Source organism: Sus scrofa, chromosome 14, assembly GCF_054392235.1.
Source record: "Sus scrofa isolate SSC_HxYL_T2T_F1_AM1 chromosome 14, Sscrofa_HxYL_maternal_Yorkshire_Landrace_v2.0, whole genome shotgun sequence".
In the NCBI taxonomy this organism is placed as follows: Eukaryota; Metazoa; Chordata; class Mammalia; order Artiodactyla; family Suidae; genus Sus; species Sus scrofa.
In genome coordinates this window covers 43,750,929-43,774,262 of record NC_139396.1, presented here as the reverse complement: position 1 = coordinate 43,774,262, position 23,334 = coordinate 43,750,929, and the positions used below count along the sequence as shown (strand labels likewise).

Here is a 23,334-nt window from a genome sequence, read left to right as displayed (position 1 = left end):
TTGAGGTAATTTTATTTTTCTCTTTGACTTGCTTATTTATATTAATGTGTATCCTGATCGTCCTTTATTTCTAGAATAGAATCTACTTGGTTTCTACTCTATAAAAATATTGCCACCTTCTCTCTGTTCATAATTTGTTTCTGCATGGACAGCAATAATCGAGTTTTGTCTGACCTTCCTTTTCAAATCACATTTGTTGATTTTATTGCCTTTATAAGAAAATTTTCCTTCTTCTGTAACTAAACATAAGAATTCTCTGATCACTAGATGCTTGAAATATTTCACTGGAAACTCAATGATTGATGCTTTTTTTTGTCTTTTCTAGTGCCGCACCCGCAGCACATGGAGGTTCCCAGGCTAGCGGTCCAATGGGAGCTGTAGCCGAGGGCCTACACCAGAGCCACAGCAACACAGGATTGCAGCCGCATCTGCAACCTACACCACAGCTCATGGCAATGCCAGATCCTTAACCCACTGAGCAAGGCCAGGGATTGAACCTGCAACCTCATGGTTCCTAGTTGGGTCCATTAACCACTAGCCACGAGGGAAACTCCAGTGATTGATGCTTTTCATTTTTATCTATATTTAGACTTTCTCGCTTCTTGGGTCAAATTCCATTCCTTGAGAATCATCTGTCACAAAGAATTTCGAATTTATTAGCACAGAGAGTATTATCTTTCAATTCCTATGTGTCCGTGGTTCTTTTTTCATCATACCCTTCACTCTTTTTAAAAAAAGGATAGCCAGAGTTCCCGTCCTCGGATCTGGTGTTGAGGCAATGGCGTAGGCCGGCAGCAGCAGCTCCGATTAAACACCTAGCCTGGGAACCTCCATATGCCGCAGGAGCGGCCCCAGAAAAGGCAAAAAGATTAAAAAAAAAAAAAGAAAAAAGGATAGTGACTTATAATTTCCCACAGCACTTGAATTATGAATACACTTTTTTTCTGCTTTACTTACCTGCTTTCCATAAATATGTTAAATTTTTTGTTCTCAAGCAAATTGTCTACCATATCTATCATCTATGCCTATCTACCTACTATCTACTCACCTTTCTACCTACCTATCTACACACCTAGCTACCTACTTATCTACCTATCATTTACATTTGAATTGCTAGTATTCTAAAAAAAAAACCCAAGAGTTTCCTTCTCGCTAAGGTGCGGTAGCAGAGCTCAAGAACCGGAGGCACCATCGGACTGTCTGGGCGACCAGCATTCCCAGGACGCCGACGTGCTGCGGAGCCTCCTGGGAAGTGTAGTTTAGACGTACCTTCCTCTTGCGCACGCGCAGCCCACTGGCGCTCTGGTGGGGTGTCCTCTTTGTCTTTGCCTCCGCGCTCGAGGCCCGTATGCGCGTGCCCGAGGTCGTGTGCGCGCGGTTCCCCTGCGCTACTGGGGCCTGTCGTCGGTATCCCGCGGGTTCGCCCGGATCGCGCAAAGGCCGGGGGCGGGGCTGTCACGTGGCCCCCTGTCCCGGGCGTCTGCCGTCCGAGGCCGTTTTTGCAGGTTTGGGGGTGGATCCCCTGGGGGGCGGACGGCAGGGGTTGTGCGGGCCCGTGGGGCGGTGCTAAGACAGGGTTCTCTGGGTGAGGGTGCTGTGGGCATGGGTGGGGGTGGCACGGCGTCTTCCGGGCAGGGAGCCACACCGTGACGGATCCCAGGTTTCCCAGGCTTCGCGCCGCTGCCTCGCCGTTCCTCCCTGCTGGCATTCCCATCCGAACCGGCGGGTGCAGGCGGTGTGTCCCCCGTGTACCGGACGCTGTCGGGGGGTTGGGAGCCGCGGCCGAAGGGGGGCGCCGTGCAAGTCCGCGGGGACCTCCGGTTGGGCCTGCCCCGCCCCTGTAGCCTGGCTCCACCCGGCTAGGCTCTCCTTTTAGCAGTGGGTTTTGTTTTGTGTTTTCCCTTAAGGCATCTTTATTAACAAATAAAACCCCTAAACAGCTTCTGTTAGTGGCTGGTGTGGTGGGCACAGCACCGGCCTCAAGTCTTAATCTCAGAGTTTGACCCACCTCTGCCGCTTTGAACTCACAATTTCTTCGATCTCAAGTGTTTCATCTAAAAATGAGAGAGTAGAAAGAAATGATTTTTCCCCCTACCTCTGATGCCTTGAGCTGTTATTAAAGCCTGCATTATTTTAATTATTTTAACTATTATTTATTGTTTACCTTGTATCAATCACATGGTGCTGGACTGAAACTGCTCTGCTTGCCTGTTTTTCTTTGCCTCCCCCCCCCCTTTCTTTTTAGGGTTGCACCTGTGACGCATCGAAGTTCCCAGGCCAGGGGTGGAATCAGAGCTGCACCTGCAGGCCTACACCACAGCCACAGCAACGCAGGATCTATCCATGTCTGTGACCCACACCACAGCTTGCTGCAACAACTCCAGATCCTTAATCCACCGAGCTAGGCCAGGGATCGAACCCTGGTTTTCATGGATATAGGTTTGCTACAGTTGAGCCACAGCAGAAACTCCAGCTTGCCTATTTTCTTGAGTTAAGGACTTTAAAATATGTTCGCTCTAGTCAGTTTAGAGTATCTTGATAAACAGATTCGGATGAAAATCATTCATCACCTCATCAACAGGAAATGGTCACTGCTAACATTTTGTATATTTCTTTTAGTCAATTAATGTATGTTTTTAACATCTTGTTCCCCTTAAAAAAACAAAATTGGGAATTTGTTGCATAGCCTGCTTAAGACCACTTCAAGTATCACAAAAATGTTAATTTGAAATATTTTGCCGCAATTGGGGAGGTTAAACTTACTGGGGAGTTTTTTTAACTGGTCCCTGAGAATTTTCTCTTGTTTTTCTCCTTAGTCTGCCCTTGTACCAGTACTTCTGGACAGAGGGCTGTATCATACCAGTACTGGGTCTCCCAAGGCCTTTGTATTCCCCTACCCTCCCTCCCTGTTGTTGAGGGGCAGTGGTCACAAGCTCTGGGGGACTGCATGGGACCAGTGATCCAGATCTGCCACTTTGCCCACGTGTCATTTGTGTTGGGCATGATATTGAACTTCTAGTACCATATTGCTTCTTCTGTAATGAGCACTGAATGCATCAACAAAGACAGTGCCATGTGTAGAACACTTGGCACATAGTGAAAGTAAATGTTATTTATTACTACTATTATTATTTTTCGGCCTCCCTGCAGCATATGGAGTTCTGGGCCAGGGATCAGATCCCAGCTGCAGCAACAGTGGGCTGGGGATCGAACCTGAAACCCAGCGCTCTCAAGCACTCCCCAATTACCTTTCCTTGAAATTCCACAGAGCCTGATCTGAGTGGGAACTGCAGATGATGATGAAGGTGCCCCTCCCTCCTGAAGGTACTGTGAGAGCACTGTCACAGGGAGCACCGTGTGGCTGAGCAGGAACCTGCCCAGGTAAGGACACACCAATGTTGTTGAAATGGGCCAGACTGTGCAGTGAAGGGCTTAGGCTATCATTGGCTGGAGGGACATGTGATTCAAGTATAAGAGTGATGGGGCGGGGCGGGGGGGGGGATTTCTCCCTCAAGAGCCAACTTGCAAAAACAGTTGGTTAAAGTAAAGTAAGGTTGAAGCTATATTGTTCTGAGTCACAAACTTAAATATCAGAAATATTTATTTATTTATTTTGGCCATGCCTGTAGCATGCAGAATTTCCTGGGCCAAGGATTGAACCTGTGCCACAGCAGGGACCTGAGTCACAGCACTGACAACACTGGATTCTTAATCCACTGAGCCACCAGGAACTCCCTCAGAACTTTTTTTTTCCTTCCCCATCCCCCGAGGCATTTGGCTTTCTTGGGCCAGGGGTCAGATGTTTAATCCTTTTTTTTTTTTGTCTTTTTAGGGCCACACCTGTGACACATGGAGGTTCCCAGGCTAGCAGTTGAATCAGAGCCAGATCTGAGTTGCGCCTGTGACCTACACCACAGCTCACAGGCAACACCAGATCCTTAACCCACTGAGCGAGGCGAGGGATTGAACCCACAATCTCGTGGTTCCTAGTTGGATTCATTTCCGTTGCACCACGATGGGAACCCCCATAATCCTTTAACTCACTGTGCTGGACTGGGGCATCTTTGTCCTGGTCCTGCAGAGTTGCCGCTGATCCCATTGCTGCACAGCGGGAACTCCAGAAATATTTCAGAACTCCCATGTTGATGGCTTGTCTCACTCTGTCCACCTGAAATTCCCAAGTCTGTGTGTGTTCTCTGCAAAATTTCTCATTTCGACATGTCTCTCTACTCAATAAGTTTTCCTTGAAACCCAACTAAACTTCAAGTAATTTTTGACAAGATTACAAAGGAAATTTTTAAATCACATCGTGAATTTGGCAGTCTGCCTAAGGAAATTGTTTGAATGTAAATTTTTTTTTTTTTTTTTTTTTTTTTTTGTCCTTTTGCCTTTTCTAGGGCCACTCCCACAGCACATGGAGGTTCCCAGGCTAGGGGTCTAATCGGAGCTGTAGCCGCCAGCCTATGCCAGAGCCACAGCAACTAGGGATACGAGCTGCGTCTGCGAGCTACACCACAGCTCACACCAACGCCGGATCGTTAACCCACTGAGCAAGGGCAGGGACCGAACCCGCAACCTCATGATTCCTAGTTGGATTTGTTAACCACTGTGCCACGATGGGAACTCCCAACTTCACTGGCTTCTTAAATAAAAATTTTATAGTTTTTTTTTGCCTTTGCTATCATGTGCAGTAGGGACAGTTCTCCTCCAAATTATACAAATATTCACTTGTGATTTCTTTTTTTTTTCCATGAATTGGATTGTGTAGATTTTATTTTTTATTTATTTTATTTTATTTATTTATTTTTGTCTTTTTTTGCTATTTCTTTGGGCCTTTCCTGCGGCATATGGAGGTTCCCAGGCCAGGGGTCGAATCGGAGCTGTAGCCACTGGCCTACACCAGAGCCACAGCAACGCGGGATCCGAGCCGCGTCTGCAACCTACACCACAGGTCACGGCAACGCCGGATCGTTAACCCACTGAGCAAGGCCAGGGATCGAACCCGCAACCTCATGGTTCCTAGTCGGATTCGTTAACCACTGCGCCACAACGGGAACTCCACTTGTGATTTCTTTAGGCACTATCGTGGTTTCCATTATTTTAAATTCAGATCTGGGAATTCTGTCTTGGCGCAGTGGAAATGAATCCAACTATATTTTACTTTTGAAATAATACTTATGGCTCATATTTTTGGAGTGCTGATGTGTGCCAGCTCCGGTTCTAAGATGTGTATACTTTCACAGTTTAAGAAATAGAAAGGAATCATTTCTTGTGTAACAGAGAAACCTCAATACATGTTTCTGAGTTGGCACCAAGGGTTTAATCACAGGAAGGCATGAAAGGGAAGAGCTTGGTTTTTTTTTTCTTTGTCTTTTTGCCGTTTCTTGGGCCACTCCCGCGGCATATGGAGGTTCCCAGGCTAGGGGTCGAATTGGAGCCGTAGCCACCAGCCTACTACGCCAGAGCCACAGCAACTCGGGATACGAGCCGAGTCTGCCACCTACACCACAGCTCACAGCAACGCCAGATCGTTAACCCACTGAGCAAGGCCAGGGACCGAACCCGCAACCTCATGGTTCCTAGTTGGATTCGTTAACCACTGCACCACAATGGGAACTCCGAGCTTGGTTTTCTAAGTGCTGCTCTTTAGTGTGTCGTAGGGATGAGCAGGATGTTCTTCATTTGTGTTTCTGTGAAAATAAGGTGACTGAGTGTGTGCATGGAAATAAAAGCTCATTGCAGGGTATGTGAGGGGTGTGTGTCTGTTTGTGTATATATGTGTTCATGAACACATACAGATGACATGTTTTTTTTTTAATTGTTATTTCCCCAACACAATTTTTTTTTCCCACATACAGCCTGGGGACCCAGTTACACATACATGTATACATACCTTTTTCTCCCATTATCATGCTCCATTGTAAGTATCTAGACATAGTTCTCAGTGCTACACAACAGGATCTCATTGTCAATCCATTCCAAAAGCAGTAATTTGTATCCATAATATGATGATTTTGTTAGTAAATGCCCTGAAGGTAGCAAGACAGAAAAATTAATATTCCGTGTCTGCTGCTTAATAGTTGTGGGGTCATGGGCCCACTCTATTGTCTAAGTTTTCTTTCTATAAAATGGAGATTGTTTGAGTTCCCTGGTGGCTCAGAGGGTTGAGGATCCAGTGTTGTCACTGCTGTGGGCAGGTTCAGTCCCTGGCCTGGGAACTTCTGCAAAGTGTTCTCGTCTGGTTTTCATATCAGGATAAACAAAAAGGACTAAATAAAATGCTATTTGCAATAATAATAAATAAAATGGAGATTATTAAATGACTTTTTTATCTTTTTGGCTACACCTGTGGCATGTGGAAGTTCCCAGGCAAGGATCAAATCTGTGCCACAGCAGCAGTGACTCCCGCTGCAGTGACAGCGCTGGATCTTTAACCCACTGCATCACAGTGGGAACTTCCACTTTCCTTTTAATATCTTATTTATTCTTTAGAATCCCAGTGGCATTACATAATGATTAAAGAATAATCCTTCCCCTGGAGGCCTACAGTTAAGGATCTGGCATTGTCACTGCTGTGGCTCAGGTCACTGCTGTGGTACAGGTTTGTTCCCTAGCCTGGGAACGTCTGCATGCAGTGGCGGGACCAAAAAAAGATAATAATCCTCCAGAAGTATATAACCTTTGTGCATTAAAAAACATAGCCTCAGAGTTCCTGTCATGGCTCAGCAGTAACTGTATCCGTGAGGGCTCAGGTTTGATCCATGGCCGCGCTCAGTGGGTTAAAGATCCGGTGTTGCCGTGAGTCGTGAAGGTTGCAGACGTTGCTCAGATCCCAAGTTGCTGTGGCTGTGGTGTAGGCCAGCAGCTCCAGGTCCCATTTGACACCTAGCCTGGAAACTTCCATATGCTGCAGGTGTGGCCCTAAAAAGCCAATAAATAAATAAATAAATAAAATAAATAAAGTAGGAGTTCCTCTTTGTGGCTCAGTGGAAAGGAATCTGTCTAGCATGAATGGGGACCCAGGTTCTGTCCCTGGCCTTGCTCAGTGGGTTAAGGATCTGGCATTGCTGTGAGTTGTGGTGTAGGTCCCGTACATGGCTCAGATCTGCGTGGCTGTGGCTATGGCATAGGCTGGGGGCTAAAGCTCTGATTACATCCCTAGCCTGGAAACCTCCATATGCCGTGCTGAGGGTATGGCCCTAAAAAGACAAAATAAATAAATAAATAAAATTAAATAACTTAAAAAATTAAAAAAAAAACATGGCCTTTTTTTCTTTTTCTTTATAATGTTTTTTACTTTATTTATTTATTTATTTATTTATTGTCTTTTTGCTATTTCTTTGGGCCGCTCCTGCGGCATATGGAGGTTCCCAGGCTAGGGGTCGAATCGGAGCTGTAGCCACTGGCCTACACCAGAGCCATAGCAACGCAGGATCCGAGCCGAGTCTGCAACCTACACCACAGCTCACGGCAACGCCGGATCGTTAACCCACTGAGCAAGGGCAGGGATCGAACCCGCAACCTCATGGTTCCTAGTCGGATTCGTTAACCACTGCTCCACGACGGGAACTCCAGATTTTTTTTTTTTCCATTATAGCTGATTTACAGTGTTCTGTCAATTTTCTGCTGCACAGCAAAAAACAGCCTTAAACATATAATCCAAACATCAACAGAATTACAGGGAAAAACTGACCAATGTGTAATCATACTGAGAGTGTTTAACACATTCCCTTCAGAAATTGATAGAATTGGCATGCTTAAATTAGGAAGCTTGTAGATTTGAATGGGAAACTAAGGCTTAGAAAGATAAAGTTTGTTTTTCTCCAAAGTCACATAACCACTAAGGGGAAAAGGCTGATTGAAACTCAGATTTTTTAATACAAGTCACATAAGCTTCCAAAATTCCATCTGCCTAAAATAGAGCTGTCTTATACTTCACAGCACCCATTAAAGTGTTTTGTATGTCAGTGTCCACAGTGGATATTGAGTGGACCTCAGAATTACTTAATTCTGGTGTTTTTATGTATGTGCAGAGACCTAGATTTCTGTTGTTCTACCTTATATTCTGTTTCTGTCCTACAGCCCTGTTTGTTACAGGAAAGACACACTCTGGCTTTAGATGATCATGCCTCGTTCCTAGCAAGAAAAGAAAAGCTTTTAGGTGCAGTGTGAATATACTAGTTGAAGTGCATTTGTCCCTGTCCCTATGTCCGAAGATCTTGGATCCCTGCAAATAAGCCTGCAATTAAAGGAGTTTGTGCAAGCAGGAATTCATTCTTAGTGTGAAAGACGTCGCAGCAGAGCTTTGGGGCAGAAGCAGAAGACGCCTGATAGAACATATCTTGGACTTGTTAATCATCTTGCACAGGCAGCAGAAAATGACCATGTTACAGGTGAGATATTGTTTATTCCTCATTATTTCCAGGCAATTAGAAGAGGTTTGTAAGTCTTCTAGTGAAAAAGAAGAGTAAATGATTGAGAAATCGGGGAGAATTCCTATCGTGGCTCCAAGGGTGGAGGACCTGATGTTGTTTCTGTGAAGATGCGGATTTGATCCTTTGCCTTTGCTTAGTGAGTTAACTATCCATCATTGTCGAAAGCTGCTGTAGTTGTAGTGTAGGTCTGCAGCTGTAGTTCCAATTTGAGTCCTGTCCTAGGAACTTTTATATGCTGAAGATGTGGCCATAAAAAGGAAAAAGATAGAGAAATCATGGGAAAATACCCTCAAAATGTAAGATTCAGGTTGTAACAAAACTGAAGCAATGGTGTATTCACTCTAGGGCCTTGAGAATTTCTTAAAGCTTGAATTTATATGTCCTATGTAATCATTGAATTTGAGCTGTAAACTTGGTTCTCAGTTTTTTGACAGGTATAATGAATAACATGTTTATATGAATTGCATTGTCCAAATGAAAAAGGAAACTGATTCTTCATAGAAAGTAAATATTTCTTGGTCATTCCTTGATGAAGCCTTTGAATAAATGATATAGTGGGTAATGTCCTCAAGAGAAACATTGTAATAAATACAAGGGTATCATCATAGCCATTTCTCATAATTTTCCCCAGAGTATGACCCAAGGGGAAAATGCTAAAGCAGAACTTAGTCTATTTAAGTATTTACCTTTGTAATTGTGATGTAGAATTCACATGCAGAAAAGTTCCTAAAATGTACAAGTGCAGCTTAATGTATTATCAGATGTATATCCATAAAACCACCATTTCATTTCAAGAAGTAGTGCATTCCTAGAGTTCTTGTTGTGGCCCAGCAGTAACGAATCTGACTAGTATCTGTGAGGATGCAGGTTTGATCCCTGGCTCTGCTCAGTGGGTTAAGGATCTGGTGTTGCCATGAGCTGTGGTGTAGGTCACAGCTGTGGCTTGGATCCTGCATGGCTGTGGCTGTGGCGTAGGCCAGCAGCTGCAGCTCCGATATGACCCCTAGCATGGGAACTTCCATATGCCGTGGATGGCCCTAAAAAAAAAAGATATAGTGCATTCCCAGCCCAAATGAGTCCCTTCTGATGCCCTCTCCCAGTCACTTCTCCTTCCTGACAAGGGAACCAGGACTCTGACTTTTGTAACCATTCCCTTGCTTTTTTTTTATAGTTTCCCTCTGAAGTATTCATCCTTCAACACTGCAGTTTGGTTTTGTCTGCTGTTGTGTCTACTAGTTTGTGTTTTGTTTCTTTCACTTCACTTAATATTGTGTTTGTGAGACTCACTGCAGTTGCAACCTTCTCTCCAATTAAGCCAGCTTCTTAATATCACCACATCTAGTCAGTATCAAGTTTCCAGTTGTCTCATAAATTCATAAATTGTTTGTGGTTTGTTTGAATCAGAATCTAATTAAAGTTCATACAGTGCAGTTCCTTGATCTGTCTCAGTCTTGGTTTTTTTTTTTTTGTTTTTTGTTTTTTTGCTTTTTTGCTTTTTAGGGCCGCACCTGTGGCATATGGAGGTTCCCAGGCTAGGGGTCTAATTGGAGCTGTAGCTGCTGGCTTATACCACAGCCACAGCAACTTCAGATCCAAGCCGCATCTTCGACCTACACCACAGCTCACAGCAATGCTGGATCCTTGACCCACTGAGCGAGGCCAGGGATCGAAGCTGTAACATCATGGTTCCCAGTCGGATTCAATTCCACTGAGCCAGGACGAGAACTCCTCTTGCTGTTTTTTTCTAGCCAAATGATTTGTTGAAGAATCCAGGCCACTTATCTGTAGTCCCACTGTCTGAAGCCTTTGAATGAATGATGTAGTGGGTAATGTCCTCATTTTGCTGATTGCATCCCCATCATATTGTTCACACATCCCGTCACCTATGTATCCTGTCAGTTAGTAGGTTCAGAGCTGTGCAGTCCAGTATGGAAGCCACCAGCTTCCTACGACTGTTTAAGTTAAGTAAGCTAAATCCTGCAGTCACAGTCACCGCCTTCAAGTGCTCAGTAGCCACAAGCTGGACAGCCACCAACTGAGTAGCACAGATATAAAGCACAGCCCATCGTCATGGAAAGTTTCACTGGACAGATCTGATCTAGAGACTTAATCAGATTTGAGTGTGACCTTTGGGTAAGAATACTTCAGAGGCTGTGGTGGTGCTTCTCTCAGGAAGTGCATAGTATCTGCTTGTCTCTCTTTTTGTCCTACTGACACTTTTGTATGACCATTGCTCAGATGGAATATTTTATTAGAGTTTGCAAAGTAGCACCCTTCTTTTAACATTTCTTCATTTATTAATTAGGATGCTGCTTTCTCTCATGACAAGATACGTCAAGGGTCAGTCTGTACATTTTCTGCCCTAGACCTGCAATTGGTATCTTAAAATTTAGTTATTATCTTAAAATTTAGTTGCTAATTTTAAGTTTTTGTTGCCAAAATAAGGAAATACACTAGATTTTTATATATTGACTTGGTATCCAGGAATTTGGTAAGCTCATGTACTAGTTCTAATAATTTTTCGTTAGATTGTCCATGTTTATAAAAATATAAGCAGTACTTTTTTTCATTGAAAAGAAATTCCACTGACTTCCTAATTTGATAAGAGTTTCTACAAGTGTTGATTATTTTTCTTTTCTTTCTTTTTTTATTAATGTATAGTTGATTTAAAATGTGTCAGTTTCTGCTGTACAGCAAAATGACATATGTACCTATACATTCCCTTACATCATCTCCCATCATGGTCTATCCCAAGAGACTGGATATAGTTCCCTGTGCTATACAGTGGGCCCTCATTGCTTATCCATTCTAAATGTAATAGTTTGCATCTACCAACCCCAAACTCCCAGTCCATCCCACTCCCTCCTCCTCCCCATTGGCAACTACAAGTCTGTTCTCTGTGTCTGAGTCTGTTTCTGTTTTGTAGATAGGTTCGTTTGTGTCATATTTTAGATCCCACATATAAGTGATATCATATGGTATTTGTTTTTCTCTTTCTGATTTCACTTAGTATGATAATCTCTAGTTGCATCCATGTTGCTGCAAATGGCATTAGTTCATTCTTTTTTATGATTGAGTAGTATTCCATTGTATATATGTACCATATCTAGGGATGGAACCTGAACCCCTGCAGCTACCCAAGCCACTGCAGTCCGATTCTTTTTTTTTTTTTTTTTTTTTTTTTTTTTTAATTTTATTTTCCCACTGTACAGCAAGGGGGTCAGGTTATCCTTACATGTATACATTACAATTACAGTTTTTCCCCCACCATTTCTTCTGTTGCAACATGAGTATCTAGACATAGTTCTCAATGCTATTCAGCGGGATCTCCTTGTAAATCTATTCTACGTTGTGACTGATAAGCCCAAGCTCCCGATCCCTCCCACTCCCTCCCCCTCCCATCAGGCAACCACAAGTCTCTTCTCCAAGTCCATGATTGATTTTCTTTTCTGAGGAGATGTTCATTTGTGCTGGATATTAGATTCCAGTTATAAGTGATGTCATATGGTATTTGTCTTTGTCTTTCTGGCTCATTTCACTCAGTATGAGATTCTCTAGTTCCATCCATGTTGCTGCAAATGGCATGATGTCATCCTTTTTTATGGCTGAGTAGTATTCCATCGTGTATATATACCACATCTTCCGAATCCAATCCTCTGTCGATGGACATTTGGATTGTTTCCATGTCCTGGCTATTGTGAATAGTGCTGCAATGAACATGCGGGTGCATGTGTCTCTTTTAAGTAGAGCTTTGTCCGGATAGATGCCCAAGAGTGGGATTGCAGGGTCATATGGAAGTTCTATGTATAGATTTCTAAGGTATCTCCAAACTGTTCTCCATAGTGGCTGTTGCAGTCCGATTCTTAACCTACTGCACCATGGTGGGAACTCCTCTACCACATCTTCTTAATTCATTCATCTGTCGATGGGCATTTAGCTTGTTTCCCTGTCTTGGCTATTGCGAATAGTGCTCCTGTAAACATAGGAGTGCATCTATCTCTTTTAATTATAGTTTTGTCTGGATATATGGCCAGGAGTGGGATTGCTGGATCATATGGCAGTTCTGTTTTTAGATTTCTGAGTAACTTCCACAACTGTTTTCCGTAGTGCCAATTTACATTCCCACTAACAGTGTAGGAGGGTTTCTTTTTCTTCACACCTTCTCCAGCATTTTTTATTTGTTATCAATGATGACCCTTGTGACTGGTGTGAGGTGGTACCTCATTGTAGCTTTGATTTGCATTTCTCTAATAATTAAGTGTTGATCATCTTTTCATGTGCCTACTGGCCATGCTTATATCTTCTTTGGAGAAATGTCTATTTAGGTCTTCTGCCCATTTTTCAATTGGTTTATTTTTGTTGTTGTTGAGTTGTATGAGCTGTTTGTATATTTTAGAGATTAAGATGTTGTTTGCATTGTTCGCAACTATTTTCTTCCATTCTGTGGATTGTCTTTTTGTTTTGTTTATGGTTTTCTATGCTATGCCAAAAGCTTGTCAGTTTGATTAGTTCCCATTGGTGTATTTTTGTTTTTATTTCAATTGCCTTGGGAGACTGACTTAATAAAACATTTGTACATTTTATGTCAGAGAATGTTTTGCCCATGTTTTCTCCTAGGAGTTTTGTGGTGTCATGTGTTATGTTTAAGTCTTTAAGCCATTTTGAGTTTTTTTTGTGTGTGTGCATTGTGTGAGGTTATATTCTAGTTTCACTGATTTACATACAGCTGTCCAGCTTTCACAACACTGCTTGCTAAAGACACTGTCTCTTTCCCATTATCCCCTCCTTTATTGAAGATTAATTGTAGATGTCTGGGTTTATTTCTGGGCTCTCTATTCTGTTCCATTGATCTATATGTCTGTTTTTGTACCTATTCCACACTGTTTTGATTATTGTAGCTTTGTAGTATTGTCTGAAGTTTGGGAGAATATTGCCTCCTTCATTTTTTTTTTCCCCTCAGGATTACTTGGGCAATTTTGGACTTTTTACAGTTTCATATAAATTTTTGGATTATTTGTCTAGTTCTGTTAAAAATTTTATGGGTGATTTGATAGGGATCATGTTAAATTGGTAGATGCCTTGGGTAGTATAGCTATTTTAACAATATTAATTCTTCTAATCCAGGAGTATGGGATATCTGTCCATTTTTGGAATCCTTTTTAATTTTCTTGATTAGTGTTTTATAGTTCTCAGCAAATAAGTCTTTCACCTCCTTGATCAGGTTTATTCCTAGGTATTTAATTTTGGGGGGAGTGATTTTAAAAGTTTTTTTTTTATATTCTTTTTCTAATATTTCATTGTTAGTATACAGAACTGATTTCTGACTGTTAATCTTGTATCCTGCTACTTTGCTGAATTCATTGATTAGATTGAGTAGTTCTTGAGTGGAGTCCTTAGGATTTTCTATATATAGTATCATGTCATTTGCATATGAAAATTTTCTCTCTCTCCCAGCTTGGATACCTTTTATTTCTTTTTGTTTGTTGGTGTGTTTGATTGCTGTGGCTAGGATTTCTAATACTATGTTGAATAAAAGTGGTGAGAGTGGGCATTCTTGTCTTTTTCCATATTTTAGCAGGAAAGGTTTCAGCTTTTCTCCGTAGGGTATTATATTGGCTGTGGGTTTTGATTATTTTTCAAAAACTTTTTTGACTATACCTGTGGCATATGGAAGTTCCCAGGCCAGGAATTCAATCCAAGCCATAGCTGTGACCTGCTCTGCAGCTTCAGCTATGCCAGATTCTTTAGCACATTGTGCCAGGCCATGGATCAAACCTGCTCTTCCATAGGGACACAGAAAATCCTAAAGATATTATTATTATTGTCTTTTCTAGGGCTGAACCTGCTGCATATGGAGGTTCCCAGGCTAGGGGTCTAATCAGAGCTGTAGCTGCCGGCCTACACCACAGCTCACCGCAATGCTGGATCCTTAACCCACTGAACGAGGCTAGGGATCAAACCTGCAACCTCATGGTTCCTAGTCGGATTCATTAACCACTGAGCCACTATGGGACCTCCTGATTTTATTTTTTATTTATTTTTATTTATTTTTTTTGTCTTTTTTTTTTTGCTATTTCTTGGGCCGCTCCTGCGGCATATGGAGGTTCCCAGGCTAGGGGTCTAATCGGAGCTGTGGCCGCCAGCCTACGCCAGAGCCACAGCAACGCAGGATCCGAGCTGCGTCTGCAACCTACACCACAGCTCACGGCAACGCCGGATCGTTAACCCACTGAGCAAGGCCAGGGATCGAACCCGCAACCTCATGGCTCCCAGTCGGATTCGTTAACCACTGCGCCACGACGGGAACTCCCCCTGATTTTATTTTTTAATTAAAAAAAAATTTTTTTTAGTTCCCTTTGTGGCTCAGTGGTAATGAACCCAGCTAGTATCCATGTGGATGTGGGTTCGATCCACGGCCCCAATCAGTGGGCTAAAGATCTGATATTGCTGGCATTGTGGTGTAGGTCACAGATGAAGCTTGGATCTGGGGTTGCTGTGGCTGTGGTGTAGGCAGGCTGACGGCTACAGCTCTGATTCAACCCCCAGCCTGGGAACTTCCATATGCTGTAGGTGATGCCCTAAAATACAAAAAAAAAAAAAAAAAATTTTTTTTTTTTTTCTTTTTTGAGCACTCCATGGGATATGGAATTCCTAGGCCAGGGATCAGATCTGAGCTACAGTTGCAGTCTATGCTGCAGTTACGGCAACACTGGATCCTTTAATCCAGTGTGCCAGACTGGAGATCAAACCTGTGTCCCAGCATTTCATAGACATCACCAATCCTGTTATTCAACATCAGGAACTCCCATTTCTGATTTTAAATTTGTATCCTCTAACATTTTTTTCTTGATGAATCTGGCTAAAGGTTTATCAGTTTTGCTTATCTTTTCAAAGAACCAGCTTTATTGTTTTTTAGTCTCAATTTATTTCTGATCTTTATGATTACTTCCCTTTAACTAACTTTAGGTTTTGTTTATTCTTCTTTCTCTAGTCATTCTAGGTGTACTGTTAGGTTGTTTATTTGAGATTTTTCTTGTTTCATGAGGTAAACCTGTATTGCTATGAATTCCCTTTTAAAACTACTTTTGCTGCATCCTGTAGGTTTTTGTATTGTAGTGTTTTCGGTTTCACTTGCCTCTAGGTATTTTTTTTTTTCTCTTCTTCTTTAGGGCTGCACCTGTGACATATAGAAGTTCCCAGGCTAGGGGTCAAATCGGAACAGTAGCTGCTGGCCTGCACCACAGCCACAGTAACGTGGGATCTGAGCCATGTCTGCTTACGGCGTTGCCTGCTCCTTAACCCACTGAGCAAGGCCAGGGATCAAACTCATATCTTCATGGTACTAGTTTGGTTCTTCACGGCTGAGCCACAATAGAAACTCTTCCTCCCTGCTTTTTTGTCTCAGCTCTTAAAACAGTGTTTTTGTTTGTTTGTTTAATTTATAGATGTCCACGCTTATAGATGTCCATGTTTGCAGTTGTCTACCAAACTAAACATTTTTTTCAGATGTTTTTTCATTATCTTTCTTTGGCTACCATATCTTCTGGTGACAAACTTGGGGTTCAGTAAACATTTTCTTGGCAGTTTGGAAGATTTAAAGCCACATTTTCCAATTCTCATGTGAATGGAAGTATGAAAGAATACACAAAGGCCTTTTATCCCACAAAATGGAGCACAAAAGTAGGGACAGAGTAGAAACTCTGTAACTTGCCACGGTGAGAATGATGTGCTCCAGTTCCCCACATCACCTGTTGATGACTGCTTCTGACTCACGAAGATTGTGCTCTTACAGGAGTCATTCTCATTTGAAGATTTGTCTGTGGACTTCACCCAGAAAGAATGGCAGCTGCTGGACCCCTATCAGAAGGACTTATATAAAGATGTCATGTTGGAGAACTATAGCAGCCTTGTGTCACTGGGTAAGAAAAGCTGCCCAGAGAACTTCATGTTGTGCCTGATACTTTGCTTCTTTCTTTTAGTTGCTGAGAGCTCTGGGGCCTCCAAAATTTTTAATGATTTTGGGCATAAATTTAGGAGATCAGATTTCCTTGGACTGTGACACCAGGGAGAGTAATGGATTTCAGCTTATGATAATGAAGTCTTAATTTCTTTTCTTTTTTTCTTGTTAGGGCTGCACCTGTGGCATATGGAAGTTCTCAAGCTAAAGATCAGATCAAAGCTGTAGCTGTCAGCCTACACCTCAGCAATGCCAGATCATTAACCCACTGATTGAGGCCAAGGATCAAACCTACATCTTCATGGGTACTAGTCAGATTCTTAATCTGCTGAGCCACAACGGGAACTCCTGAAGTCTTAATTTCATTGTGCAGCCTCTGAAACTAATAGGAGTAGCGGTAACACCTGAGGTATGTAACTTACTGTGCACCACCAACTGTGTACCGCTTACTCTCTGCCACCTACTATGGGCGTATAGAATCACTTAACCATCAGGGCAATCCTATGTGGCAAGTATGATTACTGTCGTTTTTTTTTCTAATGAGGAAATTGAGGTAAAGAGAGGCTAAGTAACTTTCTCCAGGACTGACAGCTTGTAAATGAAAGAGCCTGAATTTGACCCAGGCACACTGGCAACAGAGCCTCTGGAGTGTTTATGCTTTTGGACTTGAATTATAGAGGTCAAAGATTCTTAGCCTTATTAGCCACCAGGGAGACCATTACCATTCTTTTGAGAATTATTTACTCTTGGTCTACGAATTCATGACTTCACTGAGCCTACTAATGCCAAACCTTGTGCATTCTTCAGAGGCTCTAAAGGCCAAGGCCTTTGTGATTTTCTCTGAACAGGGTATGAGGTTATGAAACCTGGTGTCATACTCAAGTTGGAGCAAGGAGAAGAGCCGTGGACAGGAGATGGAGAAATTCCAGGTTCAGACCCCCCAGGTGAGTGTGTGCAAACTAGACAGATGGAGAAGTTAGATGTTCAGTCTCAGCCAGGTGGGGGCTGGCATCTTTGAAATGTTCCTTAAAGAGCTCTTTTCAACATCTCAAACCCTTAATGATGATTCAGAATAGAGGACGTAGACTTCTTAAGTAAATCACATTTACATGTGGTTTCTTTGCTCATCACTTGAAGTGTTTCCATGTTATTTCCCATCTGTCACATCTGGAGCTTTGACTTCTTGTTAGGCATTCTGTCCCCTGACTTGGTTAATCTTCTGTCTACCCTACCCCTGTGGTTGGAGATGCCTGTGCTTGGACATCAGGGTTTCATTTCCCCTCACTTTGGGCATCTCTAATGTGAAGCCTTCTCTGTTCAGTCTAATTATGTCAGAAAATGGATCATCATTCCTCCTAAACCATTGGCCCATTTTTTTTCCCTTATAAAATTAGATTCTAGTGGTTTTTTGTGTGTGGCTTAGACACCATAAGAGTACATGGAATTATCTTTTTCCATCATTTTTTCTTATTTAAATTTTATGCCCTTTTGGAGTTCCTCTTGTGGCTCAGCAGTAATGAACCCGACTAGCATCCATCCAAACCTGACTAGGATGCAGGTTCGATCCCTGGCCTCGCTTAATGGGTTAAAGATCTGGCATTGCCATGAGCTGCAGCAGAGGCCAGCAGCTGTAGCTCTGATTCAACTCCTAGCCTGGGAACTTCCATATGTCACAGGTGTGACTCTAAAAATACAAAAATAAATAAATTTTATGCCCTTTGGTGGAAAACATCTTTTTAGAGACTTCTCAACTCCCACTTAAAAGTAGGTCTGTGATTACTGAACTTCCCAAACTGCTAGAGAGATGAGTTCCTGTCTCCCTTTGTAAGCTATTTTACATGGCAACACTAAGCGTCTAGCACTACTCTAATTAGCTGAACCTCCTTCCTCGTTACCTGGTGTGTGATGTTCACTCAATTCAGGGTCCCTCAAAAGTATACCCTGAGATACTTTTCTGAATGCAGGAACTTCCTGGGACCATGTCCCCTACCGTATAGTGGGAGAAAGGGAGGTGAGGTGGGGTTGGGGATGCCATGGGTGTGCCATTGCACTGCTGTGGGCCTGGGCACAGTGCTGCTGGGAGCCCTCCATCTCCCACATCTCAGTGATTGAGCATTGCTCTCGGGAACACCTGGACTCCAGAATTTCTAGCATCCCTGCACATGGCCCAATAAAGGTCTCTGTGGAGAGGTGAGGCTCCACAATTGGCCCAAGCTGCAGTGTCCTCTGAACGTAGCTGAGGGTGCAGGTGAGGCAACATGAGCACCTGCCATGGGCTGTGGTCTCTTCTTCAAGGACCCTCGGTGTAACCTGTTCAGTGGTTTCCCCTCCCCCAAGTTGGTGTCAGCTCCATTCAGACTTAGTCTACTGTCTATTTTCTGTTTTTGTTCACAGCATCTAAAATTTTTTTCAATAACTTGAGGATAGACATTGTAGACTTACTAATAGACTTGGGACTTGTTTCAGACTAGAAAACTAAGCCTTAAAAGGTATTCATCTCCTCAAATAGCATTTCTAGTTTTTTACTCGATAAGCACAACTATAGAGGGATTCACAGGTTTTTGTTTTTTCTTCATAGAACAAGTCTTGCAAGTAAATGGTCACATGACTTGGCACAAGGATAACCAAGAGAAGCTTCAAAATATGAAGCAAGATCATGAATGTGATGCACCGGGAAAGAATTTTAATATGAATGTGAACTTTGTTCCTTTAAGGAGTTCAAACAATGAAGATGACATAGATGGATTAGTTTTAAAACATCACTTAGGTTTAATTTTTCCAAAAGCAGATTGTGGAAAAACAGAATCAGCTGACGTAAACATATTTGATAAATTGTTTCTCCATACCAAGCCTGGGGAATCTGATACTTGGTTAAAATACTATGAATGTGGTAAATTTGATAAAGTTAGCTATAAGAAGTCACAGATCATTATTTACCATAGAACTCGTTTAGGGGAGAAGCTCTATGAATGCAGTGAATGTAGGAAACGCTTCAATAAGAAATCAAGTCTCATTAAACATCAGAGCAGACATATAAGAGAGATAGCCTATGGCTGTGGTAAATGTGGCAAAACCTTTCCCCAGAAGTCACAGTTCATTACACATCACAGGACTCATACAGGAGAAAAACCTTATAATTGTAGCCAGTGTGGGAAAGCCTTCTCCCAAAAGTCACAGCTGACATCCCATCAGAGGACACATACAGGGGAGAAACCATATGAATGTGGTGAATGTGGGAAAGCTTTCTCACGGAAGTCACATCTCATATCACATTGGAGGACGCACACTGGAGAGAAACCCTATGGATGCAGTGAGTGTGGGAGGGCCTTTAGTGAAAAGTCAAATCTCATCAATCATCAGAGGATTCATACAGGAGAGAAACCTTTTGAGTGTAGGGAATGCGGGAAAGCCTTCAGCAGGAAGTCACAGCTTGTCACACATCACAGGACCCACACAGGAACAAAACCCTATGGATGTAGTGATTGTAGAAAAGCCTTCTTTGAGAAATCAGAGCTCGTTAGACATCAGACAATTCATACTGGAGAGAAACCCTATGAATGCAGTGAGTGTCGGAAAGCCTTCCGAGAGAGGTCCAGTCTCATTAACCACCAGAGAACCCATACAGGAGAGAAGCCTCATGGGTGCATCCAGTGTGGGAAAGCCTTCTCCCAGAAGTCGCACCTCTTGTCACATCAGATGACACACACAGGAGAGAAACCCTTTGTGTGCAGTAAGTGTGGAAAAGCCTTCAGTAGGAAATCTCAACTTGTCAGACATCAGAGAACTCATACAGGAGAGAAACCCTATGAGTGCAATGAATGTGGCAAAGCCTTCAGTGAAAAACTAAGCCTCACTAATCATCAGAGAATCCACACAGGAGAAAAACCATATGTATGCAGTGAGTGTGGAAAAGCCTTTTGTCAGAAGTCACATCTCATATCACATCAGAGGACTCATACAGGAGAGAAACCCTATGAATGCACGGAATGCGGGAAAGCCTTTGGTGAAAAGTCAAGTCTTGCAACCCACCAGAGAACCCATACGGGAGAAAAACCTTATGAATGCAGGGATTGTGAAAAAGCTTTCTCCCAGAAGTCACAGCTCAATACTCACCAGCGAATTCACACAGGAGAAAAACCTTATGAATGTGGTATTTGTCAGAAAGCTTTCTTTGAGAAATCAGAACTAATCAGACATCAAAGAACTCATACAGGAGAAAAACCTTATGAATGCAGTGAATGTCGGAAAGCCTTCAGGGAGAAGTCAAGTCTCATCAATCATCAGAGAACACATACAGGAGAGAAACCCTTTGAATGCAGTGACTGTGGCAAAGCCTTCTCTCGGAAATCACACCTCATACCTCACCAGAGGACTCACACAGGAGAGAAACCCTATGGATGCAGTGAGTGTAGGAAGGCCTTCTCTCAGAAGTCACAGCTTGTTAATCATCAGAGAATTCATACAGGAGAGAAACCATATCAGTGCAGCGAATGTGAGAAAGCCTTCTCCCAAAAGTCACAGCTCATTAATCATCGGAGAACTCATACACTAAAGAAGTCCTAGGAAGGGGGGTTAACATTTGTATTTGACAGAGACCTTATCTCCCTGTACTTCAGAGGAGGTAGTTAGGGTACATATTTCAGATAACAGTCACCTCACATTACATGTCTGAGTGCTCTTGTAGGGTAGAAACTCTAAGTGAGGTTATATAGGTAAAGCTTTCAGCAGCTTTTAATATGCTTATTAAAATTTGTAGAGTAGAACGACCCTAAGAAATGCAGTGAATTTCAAAAACCTTTCAAACCATGGTGAGACATTAATGGTAGAAAACTAACAGTGAAGAGGAATACTGTGAATATCAGAAAGTCTTCCAGAGATCAGATCTCATTAGCTGTCAGAAACATTCCTCCTGGGAATGAACTCTCTTCTGGTGAGTTAAGGAAAACTCCATGAATGCCACGGGGTAATATTTTCGTTAAGAAACAACAGCTCATTGTATATAAGAAAATGCCTTCAGGAATCAATCTTTGGTAAGTAATCCCACCATATTGTATTTTGTGGGTAAACCTAACGATTTAAAGACAGTAGAAATATGTGTCCCTATAAATAATGCTATAATGGAGAGCCATGCACTTTTTATAGACATATGTACCCCAAATACCCAACTCTAAATGACTGACATATGTTTAGTCCAAAGTATGAAGTTTTAAAAATATGTGAATAACTTGAACATCTAATTAGGAAATTTCTCAGTGATATATAATTATGGTTTCTTTTCCTGTGTCACACAGTTTCATATTTTGGAATTGCATATGATAATGTAATTGGGAGAATGAGATGCACATGTCTTGTCATGCCTGTGATGTCTGTCAAGACACACCATATACTACTGGTTTTTCTATTTTAATGATATTATAAAAGTGGTAACTAATAGGACATGTCTTAACTGCTCAGTAAGTAGCAGAGGTAATATTACCACATCTCCTCCTTATGATTTGTTGGTTTATAAAAGGGTTTGTTGTTATTGACCTTCATTTTCACTAACAGGAGCCAACATTATATAGTCTCCTGCATCCTCAGAGTCTGAGACACAGTTTGTATAAAACTTGGTTAATAAGTACTCGAGGGCAGCACTGCAGAATTGCAGTAGTGAATGGTGAGCAGGGGAGAGGGGGCGTGTGAACTGTCGCTCAGCACTCAGTCCACATGGAGGTCCAGAGTGCTGAGCAGAACCCTTTCTCATCCTGTGAGAGCCCCTGTGTGTCAGCTGTGCTGCGTCACCTGTATACAGTTTCAATTTAATTTACATGATGAGGTGTCACGGATACTGTGTGCTGTTATGTTTTCGGTATTTTGTAAAATATCTTGTAAAAAATTATATGGAAAAAACAATTATTTAAGAGTCACTTCAGAAAATGTAAAAGAGAATTTTGTGATGAGAAATATATTTTTGATGTATTCAAGGAAGCCTGTTTGGCCTTCCTGCAAATTTCCGTGATTATTGTACAGGTATTAGGAAACAAGGTTTTCATTGTTTAACATTTGAAATGTTTTTCACCTGCCTTTCACCTGTTGCATCACCCACACAGGATACTTTCCGCTTTGTAATTTCCATTATATAAGTATGGTTCCCTTTTAAAATGCATGAACCATATCTTAGCTTATTTAGAATTTTGTAGTGATCACTCTGTAATGTTGCCTGACAAAATCAACTATAGTTGTTATATAATGGTGAAATTTAAAAAAGTCCACATAGACCTTGTTTCCAAACTTGGAAAAATCAAGCTTTCTGTCATGCATGAGTTGTTTTATCAGTATTGCACCTTTGATTCTAGCACCTTTGATTCTAAAAGTATTTTATTCCTTTAACTACAAATTTTGCCTCATTGTTGGAAAATTAGGACTTTAAGAGTGATTTTATGAACCGCTGTACTAGAATTTTAACAGCCAGATAATCCTGTTTTTCCACATATAATTTTTCAAAGTCCCATTTTCCCAATTTTTATTCATATACAAATGAACAGACTTCCAATTTTCTCCCTAATACTTGAAGGTTATTTTACCCGGTGGAGGAAACGGACCTTTGTAAAGCAACAGACAATTATCAGTATGGTGTTTCCTTTGTATTTTTTCCTTTCCATCTGCCCTGGTTCTCTTCCCTAGTCCTAGAGATTGATTCCTTAGGTCAGGAGTCTGTTGTCTAAACATCTTCCTAATTTTGTCACTCCCATTGTAGAATACTCCATTAACTATTAACTATTAAGCAGTTAAACTTAGTACTTTTTTCACAAGGTAATGGAACATTAGTACTAGCCTCTTGATTGAATATGCAAGAACCAATTTTTTTCTCTAAGGCTCAGGTATTAGTCCTAGGGAGAGATGATGCTGGCCGCAGAGGTTTCATTTATCAAAATATCTGATGTGGGAGTTCCTGCTGTGGCA

General features: G+C 42.0%; 2 protein-coding genes and 1 long non-coding RNA gene across 10 annotated transcripts in view; 2 read left to right on the top strand and 1 right to left on the bottom strand.

Moving 5' to 3' along the window:
- Positions 1-23,334, bottom strand: part of LOC146396517 (uncharacterized) — a 57,520-nt gene that overhangs the window by 19,455 nt on the left and 14,731 nt on the right. For 3 of the 7 annotated variants that reach the window (XM_084993408.1, XM_084993405.1, XM_084993411.1), the window contains exons 3-4: positions 5,894-6,029; positions 1,270-2,054 (exon numbers count right to left, since the gene is read on the bottom strand). In XM_084993408.1, the coding sequence (XP_084849534.1) occupies positions 1,270-1,714 (445 nt within the window). In that variant the 5' untranslated portion in view covers positions 1,715-2,054; positions 5,894-6,029. Of the gene's footprint in view, positions 1-1,269; positions 2,055-4,044; positions 4,169-5,893; positions 6,030-8,387; positions 8,671-23,334 lie in introns of those variants that run through there. The other 4 variants (XM_084993410.1, XM_084993406.1, XM_084993409.1 and 1 more) reach the window with 3 other exon arrangements.
- On the top strand, positions 1,287-22,768 carry ZNF84 (zinc finger protein 84). Of its 2 annotated transcripts, none has more exons than XM_021072885.2 (6): positions 1,287-1,505; positions 3,269-3,381; positions 8,083-8,393; positions 16,228-16,354; positions 17,241-17,336; positions 18,971-22,768. In XM_021072885.2, exons 3-6 carry the CDS (start codon positions 8,379-8,381, stop codon positions 20,953-20,955), a joined length of 2,223 nt encoding a protein of 740 aa, XP_020928544.1. In that variant the 5' UTR covers positions 1,287-1,505; positions 3,269-3,381; positions 8,083-8,378; the 3' UTR covers positions 20,956-22,768. The 2 variants fall into 2 exon arrangements, with proteins under 2 accessions (XP_020928544.1, XP_020928546.1); XM_021072887.2 differs by having other exon boundaries at positions 1,375-1,735.
- LOC146396518 (uncharacterized) lies at positions 9,607-15,040 on the top strand. The gene is made up of 3 exons (XR_014825802.1): positions 9,607-11,585; positions 12,291-14,516; positions 14,982-15,040. It is a non-coding gene; the product is annotated as an uncharacterized LOC146396518 (long non-coding RNA).